At 46.0% G+C, this 19,254-nt stretch overlaps 1 protein-coding gene across 2 annotated transcripts in view; it reads left to right on the forward strand.

The window, feature by feature from the left end:
• Positions 1-19,254, forward strand: part of RIMS4 (regulating synaptic membrane exocytosis 4) — a 64,071-nt gene that overhangs the window by 22,837 nt on the left and 21,980 nt on the right. Inside the window, exon 2 of one of the 2 annotated variants that reach the window (XM_045444481.1) lies at positions 18,351-18,492. In XM_045444481.1, coding sequence (XP_045300437.1) covers positions 18,351-18,492 — 142 coding nt within the window. The remainder of the gene's footprint in view (positions 1-18,350; positions 18,493-19,254) is intronic. The other variant, XM_045444482.1, reaches the window with a different exon arrangement.

Raw genomic sequence — 19,254 nt, forward strand, 5'->3', positions numbered from 1 at the left:
AATTATGTGTAGGTCGTGTCATTGTGCATCTGTACTTTTTTCTGGAGAAAACCAGGAGTTTTTAAAAAGAGAGGTAAACGGCTTTCAAAAGATATTCATAGGAGTCCAAGAAATGTAAGAACTCGGAGAGGGAAAGAAACTGTACTCATGGTACTTGTGCAAAAGGCTGGTGTGTTCGGGAAGACAGAGGATTCTGGCCCCAGATTGCCAGTATTTTTGTCCCAACCCTGCCATTTCCAAGCTGCATAAATCTTGCTGAACTTTAGCTTCCCCATCTGTAAAATGGGGATAAAATAGGGCCTCTTTCGTGTGTTGCTGTAGGAAGTAAGTGAACCTATGTTCGTTGTATAGCATAGCACCTGGTGGTCATTGCCTCGTGAATGCTGGCTGCTTCTAATATCATCATCATCATCATCATCATCATCATCATCATCACCCATTGTTTCCATCCACTGGATGCCAGGCTTGATGTAAACAGTGTCTGTCTGCCAGTCTGTCCCTCCTCACCCACCACATTGTCTCAAACTTCATCTCATACCGCTCTCCCTTGCTCATTCTGCTCCAGCGGCTCTGGTCTCCTTGTTTTTGGGACATGCCTGACATAAGTCCACCTCAGAGTGTGTGTGTTTGGAGCATTTTCTCTCCAGGTATCCATCTGACTTGTTCCTTTATCTTCTTTGGGTCTTAAACCAGGTATCATGATAAGGCCTCCCAGGTCAGCCACCTCCACTCATCACCTTCTAGGCACCCTCTGTATCTTCACATATTTGGGTGGTTTAGTGTCTCCTTTCCTCTCCTAGATTGGAGCCTCAGGAGGGCTGTTGTTTTTCCTTATGTTGTTCCCTGCTCTGTCTAGCTCCAGTGCCTAGGACAGTCCCTGACATTTCGATGGGCTTAGAAAAGTACTTGGAGAGAGAATAAATGAATGATTCGATCTCATGTAGTCTGAGATAGGCTCCTGTAGGATCCTCAAACTCCAGAAAATATCTCCTATGTAATATTTTCGATCAACAAATATTCTCTGAATCCTCCTCTGTGCCAGAGTAGGTCTTAGGGTCCAGGGATAGAAAGATGAAGTTGAGGAGCTCACAGGTGTGGAGGTGACCACAAGGTAGTTCCCATCCTTGCAGTCACCTCAGTTGTAACCACAGAATTGTGCTACGACACCAGGCTCTGTCTTCCACCCTAGACCGGGAGGGCCTGGTGGACAAGGACCTCCATCACCTTGCTCCATGCTGTGTCCTCAGCGCTAGTATGAAGCCTGGCTCCTGTATGTGGACTGGATGCATGAATGGGCGCATACAGGGTGTAGTGGAATAGGGACTGGCAGAGGGTCTGTGGTTGTACCAGGGCAGGGCAGAGCCTCCCTCACATGGAAGGCGAGGAGTGTTCTCCTGTCCCTTGACAGCCTGCTTTGACTCTCACTTGGCCACCAATTCTGCGACTTGGGAACCATGGGAGGGCGGTGGCTTCTCCTCCCTTAGGAGGCTGGGTATCCCACCGCAGCCCTTCTATATTTCAGCTTCTGCCTGAGCCTGTCCTTGGAGTTAAAAATAGCCAAGGATAGGAGTGCAAGGACATGCTGTCCTTCTCTGCCATGGAGAAGGGATTCTGCTACCATGTCTCAAAGGGGCTGCAGGGGGGCAGATTTGAGAAGCTAGTGGCTTAAAGATTTATCCCTTCCTGCCCCCTTGAGGACAAGCACAGACTTCTCTTTCCCCAACCTGGGATTCCTCTAAATGGGCTATGAAATGTCACAGCTGGAGGGTCTCTAGGGGATAGGCTGATAGTGGCTAGAAGCCCATCGCCTCCAGTCCTGGGACGTTGGCAGACATCACCAATCAATTAAGGCCCCTCTTTCCTGGGACCATGGCAGGCATCACCAATCAATCATAGCACCCTTTTCTGCCAAGTCCAGACACAGTCTAAGAATTCTTAACACAGAGTATTTTAGGCAACAGTACCAGAGCTGGCAAAAAAGACAAAACAAATATATCATTGTAATCTAGTCCAGTCCCTTCATGGTGGGAAAACTGAGCTCAGAGAGGGGCAGAAATTTGTCTGATGTCATGCAGAAAATCTGTGGTAGAGCTACGACCAGACCTAAGAGTCCTAATTCTGCTGGGGCTTTTTGTTTTGTTTTGTTTTCTGTTCCCTACTGCATCTTTTTTCTATTTTTTTTTTTTAATGAGAACTAAAGTGTGTCTGTCTAAAAGAAAGTTTTTTCACTAGACTGCAAACCTCAAACCTCAAAATTTTATGCAACATACTGTGTATATGTGCTGACAGGTACTTTTCTAAGGAAAGAGAGAATAAATAGCTTTTGTCAGCTTCTCAAGAGACTCTTTGCACAATCAGAAAAGGTGAAGAAATCCAAAAAGAGTGAGTGGAATGGGCTAAAGTTCTACTCAAAATGTGGGCCACAGATCAGCAGCATTGGCCTCTGGTGAGCCTCAGACATGCAGAATTCCAGGCCCCATGCAGAATTCATTCTGCATTTTAACCAGTTCCTGGGTGATTCATTTGCAAATTAAAGTTTGAGAAGCTCAGGGCTGGAATTCGGAAGCTCCACCTTTGGTTTTCCGAAGTGTACCTGCTGAGTACCAGGCATCTTTGCAAGTCTGTAAGGCAGACCTGATCTCTGCCCTCATTTGAGGGAATAGAAAGGAACTGAGGTCCCTTGGCCAAGATGGAGCCCAGTGGTGCTCAGCAGCTCTGCTAAGGCCAAATCAAGGGAGGCATTTGTTTAAACTGAAGATAAAATATGGCGCTTCTATCCAAGGAGTATGAAACCCCAGCAGGCATTAAGCAGGTGTGGGGAGCAGGTTCTGGCCTGGAAAGCCTCGGTGGGCTCCTGGTTAGCTTCCGTCCTGCAGAGCATGCAGAGGGGGACTGGATGTTCAGCAGCCATGATATTTGGATGAGCTGAGCAAGAGCTTGAGACCAGGTTTGCCAGCAGCCTCTGGCGCTGAGTAGCTCATCTAAGGTGAGTTTGCTCTGGGGAGGGCTGGTGCAGGTGATTCCAGCTGGTTCCAACTGGTCTTGGCTGATCCTGGTTAATTCTTCTGAGTCTGGTAGGCTCTGAAATAAGCTGACCATGTGTAGACTGAGGAAGGTGCCCGTGGGGAGCCGGAGGCATAAACAGAAAGCTTGCCCTGGTATGGCTGGGAGTAAGGGATTCCTTCCCCTCTCCCCTATGTGTTCACTGCATTTCTTCATCCATGTGCCTTTGTGGGGATATGAGTGTACATGTGTGCTTTGAAGATGGAATGTCTGGGGTCCACAGTGCACAGCCTAGACCTCATCTGGCTTCTGCAACAGGCTTCACATGCTGGCCTCTTGCTCAGCCGGAGCCGTTTGCTGCCTCTGTTGAGGCCAGTCCTGACCTGAAGAAGCATTATCCACCACCATGCTGCTGGCTCCCTGTGGGGGGGTCAGTATAGAATAGGGGTTAAGAACAGGGCCTGGGAAAGGACATGGGTATATATACATATATAGAGGGAAAGATATAACCACATGCCATACAATTCACTGCTTAAAGTGTACAGCTCAGTGGTTTTTAGCATATTCACAGTTACACAGTCATCACCAGAATCAACCAGAGAACATTTTCATCATCTCTCCCCCCCCCCAAATCCTGTAGCCATTAGTACTCGCTCTCCCATCTCTCCTCACCCCTCACCCCACTCCCTAGAAATAAATAATCTTTCTATCTCTATAGATCTGCCTATTCTGGACATTTCATATAAATAGTCATAGAAAATGTATTTTTCATGATGCTTCTTTCATTTTTCCATATTTTCAGAGTTCATCTGTGTTGTAGCCTTTATCAGCTCTCCCCGTTCCTTGTTACAGCTGAATAATATTCCACTAAATGGGTGTAATAGATTTTGTCTAGCTATTCCTCAGTTGGTGGACATTTGGGTTGTTTCTACTTTTTGACTATTATGAATAATGCTGCTGTGAACATTTGTGTTGGACTCTTTGTGTAGTCTGGGCAGGTTTGTTTTGCATTCTGCCCCTCTATTAACTTGCTATGGGACGCTGGGCAAAGTGCTTCAGTTCTCAGAGCCTTGGTATTCTGAGAGTTTCTGGGAAGTGGGGACACTGCCATCTATCTCAGAATCTTGTTGATCGTAGTGCCTATAATTTCCTGAGTGCCTTTATCTTCCCATGGCAGTTACTGTACATATGTTATGTCATTGAGGTCAGCCCCACTAGGGGCACGAGGGGATTTATTTCACAATTAATGTGAATCTGAGCTAAAATAGGCTAACACACTGCCTTGTTATAACAAATCATTTGGTGGCTTTGCAATGTGTGTACAAGGGAGAGAGCTCCCCTATCTCCTCTATACCTTTGGCCTTTTTACATTATTAGGGGATAAATATATCTATTCTTTTGTATAATCTTTAAAATTTTTAAATATACATAGAGAAAAGTGCAGTGGCTAGAAGAGATGTTTTGTGGTTTCATTATTTCTGTTTTTCCTCTGCCATGGAAATTAGCATGTCCCAGATAGGGCTTGCTCTTTCATCCTGGATTCCAGAAGAATTCATGGGTTAGAGCCACAGCTAACTAATCAGGGATGTTTAAATTTTTTTTTTCAACGTTTATTTATCTTTTGGGGGACAGAGAGAGACAGAGCATGAACGGGGGAGGGGCAGAGAGAGAGGGAGACACAGAATCGGAAACAGGCTCCAGGCTCTGAGCCATCAGCCCAGAGCCCGACGCGGGGCTCAAACTCACGGACCGTGAGATCATGACCTGGCTGAAGTCGGACGCTTAACCGACTGTGCCACCCAGGCGCCCCTAATCAGGGATGTTTAATATGAGCAAGCAGTAAACCTTTGTTCTATAAGCGACTGAGATTTGGACATCATTTGTTACTGCAGCATAATCCAGTGAGAGTTGATCAATATGACCACAAGAAGTGTGTTCTATTATTATTTCTATTTTATGAGGGTCTGAGTCTCAGAGAGGTTCAGCAACTTTCTTGAGTTTATTCAGAAAGTGGCAGAGAGATGCTGCAAGTCCTGGACCCAGTTATTCTGGCTCCCTAGCCTGTGTTCTTAAGAAGACAGAAGTATGTAGGCTGTGTTTGGTTAATGATGAGTAATCCAGTGTGGACGGAACACCTGGTATGGTCATGATGTAAGACTTGTAGTATAGGTTTGTGGCAGATTCTGGAAGCCTTGGATGGTATGCGGATTATGAGGCTTCCTAGGGCCAGATGGGACCACAGACTCCACTCTTTTCCCACACCCCAGCTTTTTCCAGAGCTTGCTCACCTTGTCCTAGGGGCTTTTGAAAATGTCTTCCTGGGGAAAGGCAGCCACTTGTAGGGACTGTTATCTTTCTTCCAATGATTGCTGAAATACCTCTTCTCAAGAAAGTCTTCTCATGCCGGTAAGAATACAGTGAATGACTTTGCCCTGACCATCCATGGTAAGTGCAGGATCTCTTCCCCCAAATGCATTTACTGTGCACTCAGAGTTCTTTGTCCTCGGTTAAGATTTTGGTTCTGCATTTTTGCCTTCTTCCTACATACTTGTCAATATGGCTTTCAGTTGTAAACTCCCAGAAGGTAGCACTTGCGTCTACAATAAAATCTTCGTATGATTTTGTTTGCAACCAAGTATAATTCAGTATTGAAATAGTTCTTCTTACAACCCAAGCACTACCTCTACTATTACTGCTGTATTAATTACTCCTCAGTTCCCATAGTACTATGTGTATATCTCTGTCCTTGAACTGTTGTATGTTGTAATTATAACAGCTTGTGTTATAATTGCCCATTTACTTGTCTGTCTCCCGATAGGCTGGGAGTTTCAACAGGGTCTGGATTTAATTCGTCTGTATTATGAGTCTCCTGCACAGGCCCTGGTACTGAATAGGCACTTAGTAAGAGTTTGTTGAATGAATGACAGTTACTTATCTGTTTTCTATCCCTTCCCCCTCCAACTGTAAGCTCCATAAGGACAGTGACTGTGTCTTCTCATCTCCAAAGTCACAAAAAGCATGGGATAGGAAATGAGCTCAGTCAATGCATATTTCATTGGACAAATGAGAATAATGTTTTCTTCCAGAGGCATAACTCTTTAGAGATACAAAGCACATTTGTATACTTTACCCAATTAATTCTCTCAAAATCTTTAGACCCTCCCTATCTGGTGTTCTCAAATCCTTATCATGTACCCTTTGCCTCCCTCACTCCCACCAGTTTCAGCTCTGTGTCTTTATGATCTGTCCCTCTTCTCCCTTCAAATCTTGGAAAGAGTTCTGAGGAAGTCACACACAATGTAAAGTGAGGCTTCTTACTGCCAGAGGGGACCACAGCCTCTACCTTTTTGCCCACAACTCAGCTTCTTCCACAGCATGCTCACCTTGTTGTAAGAGCTATTGGGAATGGCTTCCTGGGGAAAGGCAGCCACTTGTGGGGACTGTAAATTGTCCCCCTAGTGTAAAGCAGCCTAAAGGGAAAATTACACTCTGGTCTGCACTAGACCAAGATCATTCTCCTACTTAACAGCTTTGCCATCTTGGGCAGGTTCATTAACCTCCATGGGTCAACTCTGGTTGTGAGGATTAGATGAAGTAGGTTGAATGCCTGTTGTAGGCTCTGGGAGCTCTGTAAGTGGGAGTTCCTGTCTTTACGTGGAAGGGTGGAATTTGAGGCATCAGTAAGCCCTTGGAGGGAAGGGTGGAATTTGAGGCATCAGTTAAGCCCTTGGAAAGGAATCGTGACTTAAAAACAAACATGGATTGGGGTTGCTTTGTTGCTCTGAGATCTCCCCTCCCTGTGTGCTGCCACCTCTGGCCCAGGCAAGCCAAGGACTCAGCACCTGGGTCAGCACCACGGACAGTTCCCAACACTTTGGGCGGCTCGTTCCTGTTCTGCATTAGGTTTTCAACTTCAAGTCACAACTTCATTTTTGTACCACCAAGACAGATATAACATGTCAGATTTTTACTGACTTGCCATCAGTTGTCATTCACATCTTAATTTCAGAGATGTTGAAAATGTGTGTCTTAGAATCAATGAAATAATGACAATATATGAAAGATGGTATTAGTGAGATATTGGCCAATGACTCTTGAAGAGGTTAATTATAATAGCCAGCATTTGTTGAATGCTTACTGAGTTCCAGGCCTTTTTCACCCCTCTGTCTTCTGTATTGGGTGCTGTTTGCCCTTTATACATTGACTTAACAACTATTACATTTGGGGAATATAAATGTGAGCCAGATAGACGGTTAATCAACAGTTTTCCCACCATCCTTCTTCCCAAAATATTTTAGTTCTGAGCCTCATCTCTTCAGAACATTGCTTCTTGCTGAAGGATAATCTCTGTTAATATTTCCAGTCCACATCATGCTTAATCCATTTAAAAAGCATTTTAAATGCATATCCTTAATGACCCAGTAATTTCCCTCCTAGGTTTGTGCCCCCCTCCCCAAAAGTGCACAAATAAATGGTTGCAAAAAGACACATATGAGAATGTCTTTGGCAGAGCTTTTTGTAATATCCCCAAACTGGAAACTACCCAAATATTCATCAGCAATAGAATTTTTATATATTCACACAGTATAAGACAATAAAGCTATGAGAATGAACTGCATTGAAACAATGTGAATGAAACTCTCAAACATAATGTTGAATTGAAGTTGACACTAGAGAATATATACGAGACAATTCTGTGTATACAGCAGTACAAAAGAGAGATGCCTCAGTGGCTTAGTTGGTTAAGTGTCTGACTCTTGATTTCAGCTCAGGTCATGATTTCACAGTTCATGGGATTGAGTCCTGTGTCAGGCTTTGTGCTGACAGGCATGGAGTCTGGTTTGGATCCTGTCTCTCCCCCTCTCTCTGCCTCTTCTCTGCTTATGTGCACGCGCGCTCTCTCTCTCTCTCACCCTCAAAAAAAAGTACAAAAGATGCAAAACCAACCTGTGGTATTAGAAGTCAGGATGATGCTACTCTTGGAGAAGTAACCATTACTCATGAGGGGCTTCTGCGGCATTGGTAATGTTCTGCTTCTTGATCTGGGTGCTGGTTCCCTGTGTGAGTATACTTTGTAATATTCATCAAGTTGTACACTTACGATTGTACATGATATAATTGTACACTTTTCTGTATATATATTATACTTTAACAAACAGTTGTTTTTAAAAGCATCTTTCTCCAGAAGAGAAGGGAATGGTAAGAATTTTATGTGCAGGATGATTGGCAAGACATTTGGGGGTAGTTGGTCACATGGGATGTTTGGAATTACCTGAATTATTCAGTGTGAATGGAATGGAGAGCACATTGGAGAAACAGGAAAAAATAGGCTGGAAATGTAGATTGGGACTAGATCTGAAAGGCAATGTGTGTTAAGCCCTTTAGAATTTATTCTGCAAGCATTGTACCATTGGAGGTATGTATGTATGTATGTATGTATGTATTTTAGAGAGAGAGCACAAGTAGGGAAGAGGGGCAGAGAGAGAGAGAGAGAGAGAGAGAGAGAGAGAGAGAATCTTAAGCAGGCTCCATGCTCAGCACAGAGCCCAATGTGGGGCTCAATCCCAGGACCCTGGGATCATGACCTGAGCCAGAATCAAGAGTCAGATGCTCAACCAACTGAACCACCCAGACACCCCATTGGAGGTTTTAATCAAAGATATGACATATTCAGGATTAAGTTTTAGAAAGTTCATGCAGACCACAGAGTGGAGAACTGGCAGAAGAGAATGTTCTGGTGCTGAGACACCAGTTAGAGTAGAGACTGACCACCTGACCAAGCATTTCAGGTACCTGGGGAAACTACAGATTCACAGACCCCACCCTAGGCCTACTGAACCAGAATTCTCAGCAGAGGGGACAGAGGAAACTGTGTTTTAACTGAGTTCCCAATGTATTCCAAACTATCGAACCACCACTGGCCTCCAGGCAAGTGTTTGGGAGCCTCTAAGTTAGTTGACTACTGCAGTAGTCCAGGCAAGAGAAGGTTAGGGGGTGAGCTAAGGCTATGACTCTGGTAATGTAGAGTAAGACTGAATTTGAATTCCCAAAAGGAGACATGGAGACACAGTTTACTTAATTAACAAATACTTACATGCCATTACTAAATAGCACTTCCTATGTGCAAGACCCCGTTCTAAGTATTTTTTTTTTTTTACCAAATATTAACTTATTTAATCCACATAAACATATTTTGAGGTGCATACCATTATTTTCTCTATTTCTTTGAATAGAAGGAAACCAAGCTACAGAGAAGGTAAGTAACTTGCCCAGGATCACATTACCAATAAAGTGACCAGGGCCAGCTCTACAACTCAGGCCATGGTTTTAACCACTAGGCTTTGCTGCTTCCTGAACATGCTCCAGAAATAGTGGCAAATGGCTGTTCACTGTGAAAAGGGGCTGAGAGGTTGGCAGTTAAGAAACCTGAATTCTAATTTCAACATAGTCATTGACTCATGTCCCTCTGTAGACTTCAGTTGCCCCTCTACACAGGAAGACGTTAGTCTGGATGACCCAGAAGTTCCCTCCAAATGGAATCTTCTCTGATTTCAATGGAAGACAGATTTTTACAGCTGCAGAGAGAAGAGGGGGAGGTAAAGGGCCCTCAGTCAGGGTTTGTGCTTCCTTGACCTGGTTTTGGAGACACAGCCAGAGGCAATATCAGGGCTAAGAAGGTCTGAGTGCCTGCATGTCACCTCAGCCTTGATTTTCAGATGAGTTTTAAGACGTGGGCAAGAAAGACATGTGAGGCTGAAGTCACTTAGGAATAGCTAAGCCAGGGAGAGGCTGACCATGGAGGAAGAAGAGGCAGCACCTTCCAGGGTATTTGTCTCAGAGGAACAAAAGAGCAGTAGCTGTGGGCAGGGGAAGCAGTGGGCTCAGGGGCCATGGTATAGCTCTGATCCTAGTTTAAAATAACAGACTGACCCAGAGCTCTTGTGTCTAGGGAATTTCACAGACTATGATATGGACCCATAGTGGGCCATTCACAGAGACAAGATTACACTCTGGTCAGTGACATGATTAGGGTTTTGCAACCTGGGGACCTGGATTAAGTCATATAACCTTTCTCAGCTTTGGGTTCCTCATCTGGAAGACAAAGCTGTAAAGATCCATCTTTGGTAAAATGTCAAAGTGGAGAATAGTTGTATTCTCTGTTTCCTCTTCCTCCCGCCACCACAGTGCTGAAATCTCTAGCGGTTGAGAATATAAGATTGTTTTTCACACATACCTGGGTTTAAAGCCTAGCTCTGTCTTGTCTGGTATAACCTTGGACAAGTTCCTGATCTGTTCTGAGCTTGGTTCCTTTTTGTAAAATTAGGATAACAATTCTTGACTGTCAGAGTTATGGTTAAATTATCTATCTAGTGCCTGGCACAGGGTTAAGTGCTATAAATAATGGTATCTACACTAATAATTTATCATGATGATAAATCATTATGATAAACCATTTTTATTATCCTGTTCCTTATGAATGCTTGATTTTGGGAAAAGGTACATTAAGCAAATATGAGTGAAACTTACTTGTTTGCTTTATTGGAGAATTTGCATTTTTCTTGGGGATGCATCCTAAAAATAAAGCCAATTCAATTAAACACTATTAGTGGGGATAGGCAATGTTGGGTGCTGTCCTAGGTGCTGAAGGGTAGTAAGTGAGGAATGAGCTTACACTGTAGATGCAGATATCAGCTAGATTGAGTAAGGACTGTGTTTCCAGGTTCGTGGAGTAGGTACACCAGTAGTGAAGATGAAGTTCTCCTAGGACTCAGGGAGTCTGATCAGGGAAATCTTTGTGGAAGATATGGCATTTGAATCCTGTGGTAAAGCTTAGTGAATTTAGTTGAGTGGTTCATGAGAAACATGGTTATTGGCATTAGAAAGACCCAGCTTTGAATTCCAGCTCTGCCATTAGTAGGTGTGTGTGTCCTTGGGAAGGTTCCTTAATTTTCTGGATTCTCATTTTCTTCTCCTGTAAAATGGGGCAGTAACTATTTCACTCATAGTTTATTGTGACCTTTAGATGATGCCCACTTAAAACATGTGGCATAACGTCAGACACAATGGTAATCATCATCATCATCATCATCATCATCATCATCATCATCTTTATCAAGTGATTGCAGTATGCCATCGCCCACCTAGGACATCCCAAGGATTAAATGTTTGTATCATTACATTACCTAATTGTTATATTTACTCTTCGCAACAGCCCTAAGAGTTTGGTGAGTGCCGAATAACTCTATAGGTATTATTCAAAGCTTAGCTCTAGAGAATGGTTAGAATTTTAATAGGGAAGGTGAGCAAGGGAGGAAAGTAAAGGAGAGAAAACCAAGATGAGGACGTTACTGAGGATGTACCTAAAGTAATGAGGCGCCCAGCTGGGCTGGGGTGGGAAGATTGTGAGGGAGACCAGTAGCAGATGGGCTGGGAATCTGATAATGGAGTCTTGAATGCCTGGTTGCAAAGGTTGAACCTAATTTGGCAGGCAACGGGGAGCCATTCTCAGGTTTTAAATAGGATCATGGCATGATTGAAGCTGTGATTTATTTATAAATTTAGGTTTTGCCTTCATTTACATTATAGAATTAATACATTTAACTATAAAAAATTCAAGAGACATAGACACATACAAAAGAGAAATAAAACTTTCCCAACGTGATGGTTGGAGTGTGAATTGGTACAACTATTTTGGCAAATCATTTGGCAGCTGAAAAAATTCTTGCCCTATGACCCAGCAGTTCTGTTCCTAGGTATATGTCCGAGATGCATGTGTGAATCTTCCCTAAAGGCCAAGTGCCGAAATAATCATAGCAGCATTATTTCTAATAGCCCTATGCTGGAAAAAAAATACTAAACAGTACAGTGGATGAATAGATTGTGGTATATTCATACAGTGGAATACTATATAGCAGTGATAATAAGCCGTCTACAACTACACACACGAGTGGGCCTTACACAGTCAACATAACACCGAGCAGAAGAAGCCGGTCCACCCCACCCAAAAAAACGGCCTTCTCTATTTATAAAGTTCAAAAAACAGGCAAAACTAATATCTGGTGTTAGAGATCAGGATAGTGGCTACCCTTGTGGAGTGAGAGAGACCAGAAGACATCACAGTGGGCTTTGGGGGGTCCCTACAGTGCTCTGTTTCTTTATCTGGGTGCTGATTATACAAGTATGTTTGCTTTGTGGAAGTTCATCAAACTGTACACTTTGGTTTGTGCACTTTTCTGTATAGATCTTACAGTACTTAGATTTAAAAGTTCCAGAAACACATCTTTCAAACCCCTCCTCTAACAGTTATTCCCCATTAACAGTTTGGTTCATATCCTCCCAGATTTCCTCCCAAATATATATGAGCTATCTATAGCTTTACAAAAATGGTATTATGATTTACATAGTGTCCTGCAACATACTTTGTTAACAGTATGTTGAGGCAGTTTTTCTGTGTCACTGTATGTGTAGATCTAGATGATGTTTTTAAGATTTTATTTTTAAGCCATCTCTACACCCAACGCAGGGCTCAAACTCACAATCCTGAGATCAAGAATCACATGCTCTACCAACTGAGCCAGCCAGTCACCCCTAGATGATTCTTTCTAACTATTTCACAGTATTTTATTGTGCAGATATATCATTTAATAAACCGGTCCCCTGTTCGTGGACGGTTAATTCCAGCATTTCGTTGGTGTAAATAATACATAGGGAACCTCTTCATGCATATCTTTATGTACTTTTGTGACTTTTTGTGTAGAATAAATGAGTAGGAGTGGAGTATCTTTGTCTGAAGTGGTAATTTAAGATAGTTAATCTGTTAATGGCTTGTTGGGTGGGTGAGTTGGAAGCAGGGAGACCAGTTAGGGGGCTGTTGACGTAGTATAGACTTGAGATAATCACAGTGGTTGGCTGTGAAAATGGACAAGAAAGGGAAGAGATAAGAGATATTACAGGGAAAGACCTTATAAGACCTGCCATTTGATGAGAGAGGAGGAAAAGTCAGAGAGGTCCTAAGGCGGTTCTGGGTCTGGGTGGCTGAGTTGATTGGGGGAGGTGGGACCAGGGATGGGTTTAATTTTGGCCAGGTTGCATTCAAGGATCCTGCTCAACATCCAGGTAGCGATGCTCAGAATACAGTTGGAAATATTGCTGTGAACAGAGTTAAAGGCTACAGGTTGAGGGTGGGATTCATTTGCATAGGGTAGTGCTGAGGTTGTGGGAGGGGATTGAAATTGACAGGGGGCAGAGTTAGAGAGAGAGAGAGAGAGAGAGGGAGAGAGAGAGAGAGAACCCAAGGACTGAATGGTGAGGGCCTCACATATAGGGATGGAAGCAATAGTCAGAGAGACTGGAGGAGATTCATAAAATTTACTATCAAGGAAGCCAAAGAAGAGATCTGAAGTGGCTGTTGTTCAAAGGATGAAGTAATCAGTAGCCTTCCCTCCCACTGGCCCTCCCACTGGCCCCCCCAATGGGTGCTGTCATTACATCTTGTACTTGGTCTTCAAAGCATTTACCACACTTGTGATTAGTCAATGTGATCATCTGTTCAGTGTCCAACACCCCCTCTGAACTCTGAGCTCTGTGGAGGCAAGGACCATGCCACTCCCATCATACTCCCTCCTGTCTCCAGCATCAGGCACGGTGTTTGGCACACAGTGGTGTTGGTACCCCAAGCTGTTGCTGCCTCCTGGCAGGGCTCCAGCTGTTCACACTCCACGCCACTACCCCTGCTCTGCACAGGTTGAGAGAAGAGGGACTTAGGACCCTGTGGGAGAAAATTCAAGCTGCTCAGTTCAAGTTTTGGGTGCAGCAAGTGTGAGTGGGTAGCCAGAAGTGGGTCATCCAAATTCCCATTTATTTGTACATTACAGTAGCCAGCCACAATTGGTGCCCAAAGCTTACAGCACTCAAACTCCAGGCCTCTCCAATGGGTCGTTTGTGATGACCGTGGACAAGGTAGCCTGTCATTTGCCCCCCTTAACCATCTCTTTGGAAAGCATGCCCTTCTCCATGCCTGCATTCATTATGCAGCAGCTCTTTTTATCACCACATTCATGAAGGAAATGGTCTTTCCACTGTGATGCTGGACCCCACCAGTGCAAAGACTTCTGAACTTTGACTTTCTTAGGCTGCTAGTCAAGACAGGTGTCTTAGGTCAGATTTCCCCAAAAAGGACCGTGAGATAAGATTCGTGTGCAAGTGATGGAAATGCCCCCACAGGAGACCTGGAAGCAGGAAGTATGCAGGGATGTGGAGTCAGGCAGAGCCCACAGAGGGCAGCTTCAACCCCTCCCACAGTGTTCCTCTGGAGCCTGTTATGCCTCAGAGTTGTTCTGACCTGAAGCAAAGGACTGGAGTGAGGGTTCATTCTCCTGTTCCATTTGGTCTTTGATTAAGGGGATCACAGGTCATAAACCCCCAGGCACTTCTGCCTCTGTCTGTGTGGGGGAAACATGGGCTCAGTAGCCCAAAGGAAGACCGAGCAAAACACAAAAGTTGGCAGGTGGTGGCTTTCAGAAGCCAGTGTGGAGGGGCCTCACAGAGGTGGGATGAAGGGAGATCTGTGAGATGTGGGTGGTGCTTCAACATCGTCTGCTACCACGGCTCAAGCCAGGCTCTGTTTCTGGGACCCAGTGGACCCGAAGCAGAGGCTGAAGTTCCTGTCTTGCACCGGTGTGTGCTTTATCAGTGGAGACCAGCACTTAGAAGCACGTTTCGCATCTTCATGAAGGCTTCCCACTGAGCACAAAGGCAGTCAGTAAATGTTGAGTGAGTGGAAGTGCCATATTTCAGGAGCTGGGGGCTGAGGTAAGGCCCTTGTACTTAGTCATGAGCAGTCACTGGAGACTGGTTTAGTAAGCTGTGTGAATGGAGTGGAAGCCACACTGCAAGAGATGACAGTGTGTGGTTGTCTGTGTTCTCTGAAGGAGTTTGTTGGTTGAAGGGGGTGGTGGAAGAAGTGAAGCCTCGAGCAGACTTGCAGGAGGAATGGAAAGAGCCAGAAGATGTAGAGGTGGCAGAATCAAGGCCCAGAGAGGACAAATGGTAAGAGGAGGAGTTCTTGGAGAGGGTGGGAGGAGGTGGGATGAGGAGAACAGGTGGTTGATCAGCCTTGGCCAGGAGAAGGGTTACCCCTTCCTCCCAGAGAGGAGGGGAGGGGTGAGGGGCATGTTGAAAGGTCTAAGGATGGTGAAATTTGGAAGTGAGAAAGAGCAAGTCAAAGAGACACATTCTTTCAGCAAAGTGGGAGAAAGGTCATTTGTTGGGGTGATGGGGTTATGGGGTGGGAAGTGTGAAAGCATTGGCACAGTCCTTTTGGGGACCTTGACTGAGTCACCAAGAGATGGCCATCTAACTCATGAGGTTAGATGGACATTGTTGGTGTGGTTGGGTACCTGATTGGGGACTCCCATGGTGGAGATGGTGGCAGGTTGGAGGAAAACGCAAGGTAGTTGGCATGAGCATATTTGGGGAGTGTTAGGAGGTCTTTCTCTGCAGTCACGTGGCCGTTTTTGTTTTGTACCTACTGTGTGCCAGGCTCTGTGGTAGATGTTCAACTGCTCCACAGGGTTCAACTGCTACCTGACTCACCCAAGGTCTAGCAACTAGTGTGTGCAGAACGGAATTCTATGCCTGCTCCATCTGATTGCAAAACCAGCCTCACCGAGGCTCATACAGGGTACTGGATGTGAAATGCTTTGGTGCTACAGAATGCCACAACACGTGAAGCACGCCTTTCCAAACTTCCTCCTTAGCCCCTGTGGGGACTGAGTTGTTGTGTCATGCTTTGGTTCTTCCTCTTCCAGGAGAAATGTGTCAGACCCTGGTGGGTGGGGGAACGAACCAGTGTGGTGCTCTAGAACAGGGCTCAGTGGGGAGGTGGAAAGCCCAGGCAGGTGTCTGTAGCCTGCCTGCAGGGTTCCGGGTTGTGGGTTTGTATCCCCAGTGTGAGGGAGTGGGGTTTGTCCCTGGACGTAAGTCTGCACTGTGTGTATGTGCGGTGGGGGACATCTCTCTGTGCTTGTGAGTGTGCATGTGTGTGTTTCTGAATCTTACTCTATCTTAGCACCTGCTATGCACAGAAACACAGAAATGGTTGGGTGGGATGCAGATACAGCTTAGGGAAAGAACCAATTGTGGAATGAAGGGAAGCACAGAGACAGGGACACATGTGTTCAGAAACACCCAGGTGATACACACCCAGAAATGCACAGCGTCAGTTTCTCTGTGTGCTTTTGTGAGTGGGTTGCCATATACTTCTTATGGATGTACATCTGTGTGACTGGCACATACCCATTTAGTCTCAGAAACACAGAATGGTAGGTATATGGAGACTCATGGAAACACACAAATACAAACACTCAGACATACATTAACACACTGTCTTTGCACGAATATTCCTGTGTTTGTGTTACTGTGTGTTGAGTGTGTGGACATCTGTGCGCCTGAATAATGCAGATACATGTGGGAGACAAACGTGGGCACACACTCTGAGAAACACACAGTGTGTGTGTGTGTGTGTGTGTGTGTGTGTGTGTGTGTGTGTGTGTGTATCTTTTAAAGTCAAGGAGGAAAGGAGAAGGGATGCCACGAGGCGGCCACCAGGAGGCGTCCTGGCCTTGCTCTGTCTCCTGGCATGCAGACCCGAGTCCCCCTACCTCTTGCCAAGCAGAATGATGGGATTTGGGTGGCACTGCTTCACTGCAATGGGTTGGTCAGCAGGAGCTGAGAAAGCCCCTGAGGTGTACGAACTCATCCCAGACTTTGTAGAGACATGGGGAAGATCCCCCTAAAGATCTATCCCCACCTCCAGCAAACCCACAGTGCCTACAGGGAGGCAGGAGTTGTAAAGCTTACCCTGATCACCAGGCTGTGGAGCATGGAACAAAGAGACTCTCCTGGGGTCAATTCCTGGCACTGTTGTTCCCCATCCCCCCCATCCACCTTTCTAAGTCTTGATGGGTGTGGACAAGTGGCTTAATCTCTGTGTCTAGTGTCCTTGGTGCTAACATGAGAGAGCAGACCCATCTCCTCACGGGTGGTTGAGGAGGAAGACCACTCTCAAGGCACACATTTGTTCATCCAGCAGTTATTGAGCACCTACTGTGGCTGGATCCTCTTCTCAACCCCAGGGCTTCGACAGTCAACAAAGCAAAGCAAAGTACCGTGTCCTGATGGAGTTCACCCTCTGCGGGAAGGAAGCTGGTCAATAAATCAACAATGTACAACATATCTGGGGTGGTGTTAGAAAGAAAGCCAAAGCAGGATGATAGGACAGAGAGGGGCAGGGGGTGTGAGGGGCCAGGAAATAGTCAAGGAAGGTCTTGGATAAGGTGATTGATTGCAGAGTGGAAGCAAAGGAGTGAGCTACTGGCAGAGGAGGAGATGTTTGAGGGGAGGGAGTAGCAAGGGCAGAGGGCCATTTGTCATAATAAGCCTGTTCTCCCATTTTACAGTTGAGGAAATTGATGCACAGGGCGGATGAGTGATTTGCCCAGACTCTCACAGCCAGTGAGAAAGAGATCCAGGTTTGAAGCTGGACAGTCTGGTTTCAGAGCCAGTGGTCTAAATCAGTGTCCTCAATCAGGGGTGACTTGCCCCACGCCCAGGGGACATTTGGCAGTGTCTGGAGACATTTTTGGTTGCCACAACTGGACTGGAGGGTGCTACTAGCATCTAGTAGATAGAGGCCAGGGATACTGATAGACCTTCTACAATGCACAGGAAGCCCCTGACAACACCACTGTATGCCATCTAAATTGCCAGTTGTACTGAGATGCAAAACCTGGTCCAAATCCATGTAAAGCACTCAACAGAGTATGGCATGTAGTAGGTGCTCAATAAATAGGAGTTGAAGGGGCACCTGGGTGGTCAAGTGTCCTACTCTTGGTTATGGCTCAGGTCATGATCTCATGGTTCATGAAATTGAGCCGCTTGTCAGGCTCCATGCTAACAACTCGGAGCCTCCTTGGGATTCTCTCTCTACCCTCTTTCTCTCTGCCCTTCCCCTTGCAAAGTAAATAAACTCTAAAAAAACAGTAGCTGAAGAGGAAGAGGAGAAATGATTTGTAGAAAGTTGCAGGGGAGAGATGGATTCAAGGAAGAAAAAGTACCTGTAAATGAATCCGTTAGTTAACGGTACTCATGTGACACTGCTTGTTGGGTGGGTATGAAGGGCATGGCTGCCCCAGGAAGGAGGGTACAGGTGGGGCAGGTGGTAGGAATTTGATGGTCTGGGGGTGGGGGCCGACACCAGCCACTGTAACACTAACCAGATGACTTGTCTCTCTGTCCCCTTCCCATCCTGTGTCTCTTTCCCCATCTCTCTTGGCCTCTCTGCCCAGAAGGGGACAGCCGGAGGCTGAAGGGGGCCATCCAGAGGAGCACGGAGACCGGCCTGGCAGTGGAGATGCCCAGCCGGACACTGCGCCAGGCCAGCCACGAGTCCATCGAGGACAGCATGAATAGCTACGGCTCCGAGGGCAAGTGAGTGTGGGGCCGGCCTGCTGCCAGCCCTCCTGGCTCTCGAGAGCCCTGTGGCGTGGGGCGGGCAGGGCTGAGCGACCCCGTCCGGGAGCCCTGGGTCAGCCTCAGGCTGGTCGGGGCACTGTCTCAGCACTCCTGGTAGTCCAGAAGGGGGGTGATAAACAAGGAGCCCCAGTGGTGGAGCAGCGTGGAGCAGATTCCGGGGCCCAACTGCCCACTGGCTGCGTGATCCTGGGCAAGTCCCCTCTCTGCACCTCAGTTTCCTCATCTGTAAAATGGGGTGCTCGTACCAGCCTCAGAGGGGTGTTGTGAGGATTCAGCGGGTTAATATTTACAGAGAGCACAGGACGGTGTCGGCACACGAGTGCCACATGTGAGTGCTGGGCAATAAGGGGGTGGAGAGGGGTCTTATTATGAGTGTTACTGTGTCATCCTCACTTTCTTAGTTTCTTAAATCACAAGTGGTTTTTAAAAATACATATTACTGCTTGTTAAGGAGTTTCACAAACATCGAGTCATAGAACATTGGGTATGACTCCCTCCTTGCCAGCACCTCTCTCCCCTGATGCATCAGAATCACTGGGCACTTGCTCCCCGTACGGGTTGCAGGGGCCTGTGCCCGGAATCAGGGTCTCTGGGAGTGGAGCTCAGGAGCTCCATTTTCTAAAGGCTCCCTGGGGGAGGACTAATCTTTCCCCAGGACGTTCTCCTGTCTGCAGCAATTATGGACCTCTTTGAGAATTTTGGGAAAGTTGTTGGCAT

Source organism: Leopardus geoffroyi, chromosome A3 (assembly GCF_018350155.1).
Source record: "Leopardus geoffroyi isolate Oge1 chromosome A3, O.geoffroyi_Oge1_pat1.0, whole genome shotgun sequence".
In the NCBI taxonomy this organism is placed as follows: Eukaryota; Metazoa; Chordata; class Mammalia; order Carnivora; family Felidae; genus Leopardus; species Leopardus geoffroyi.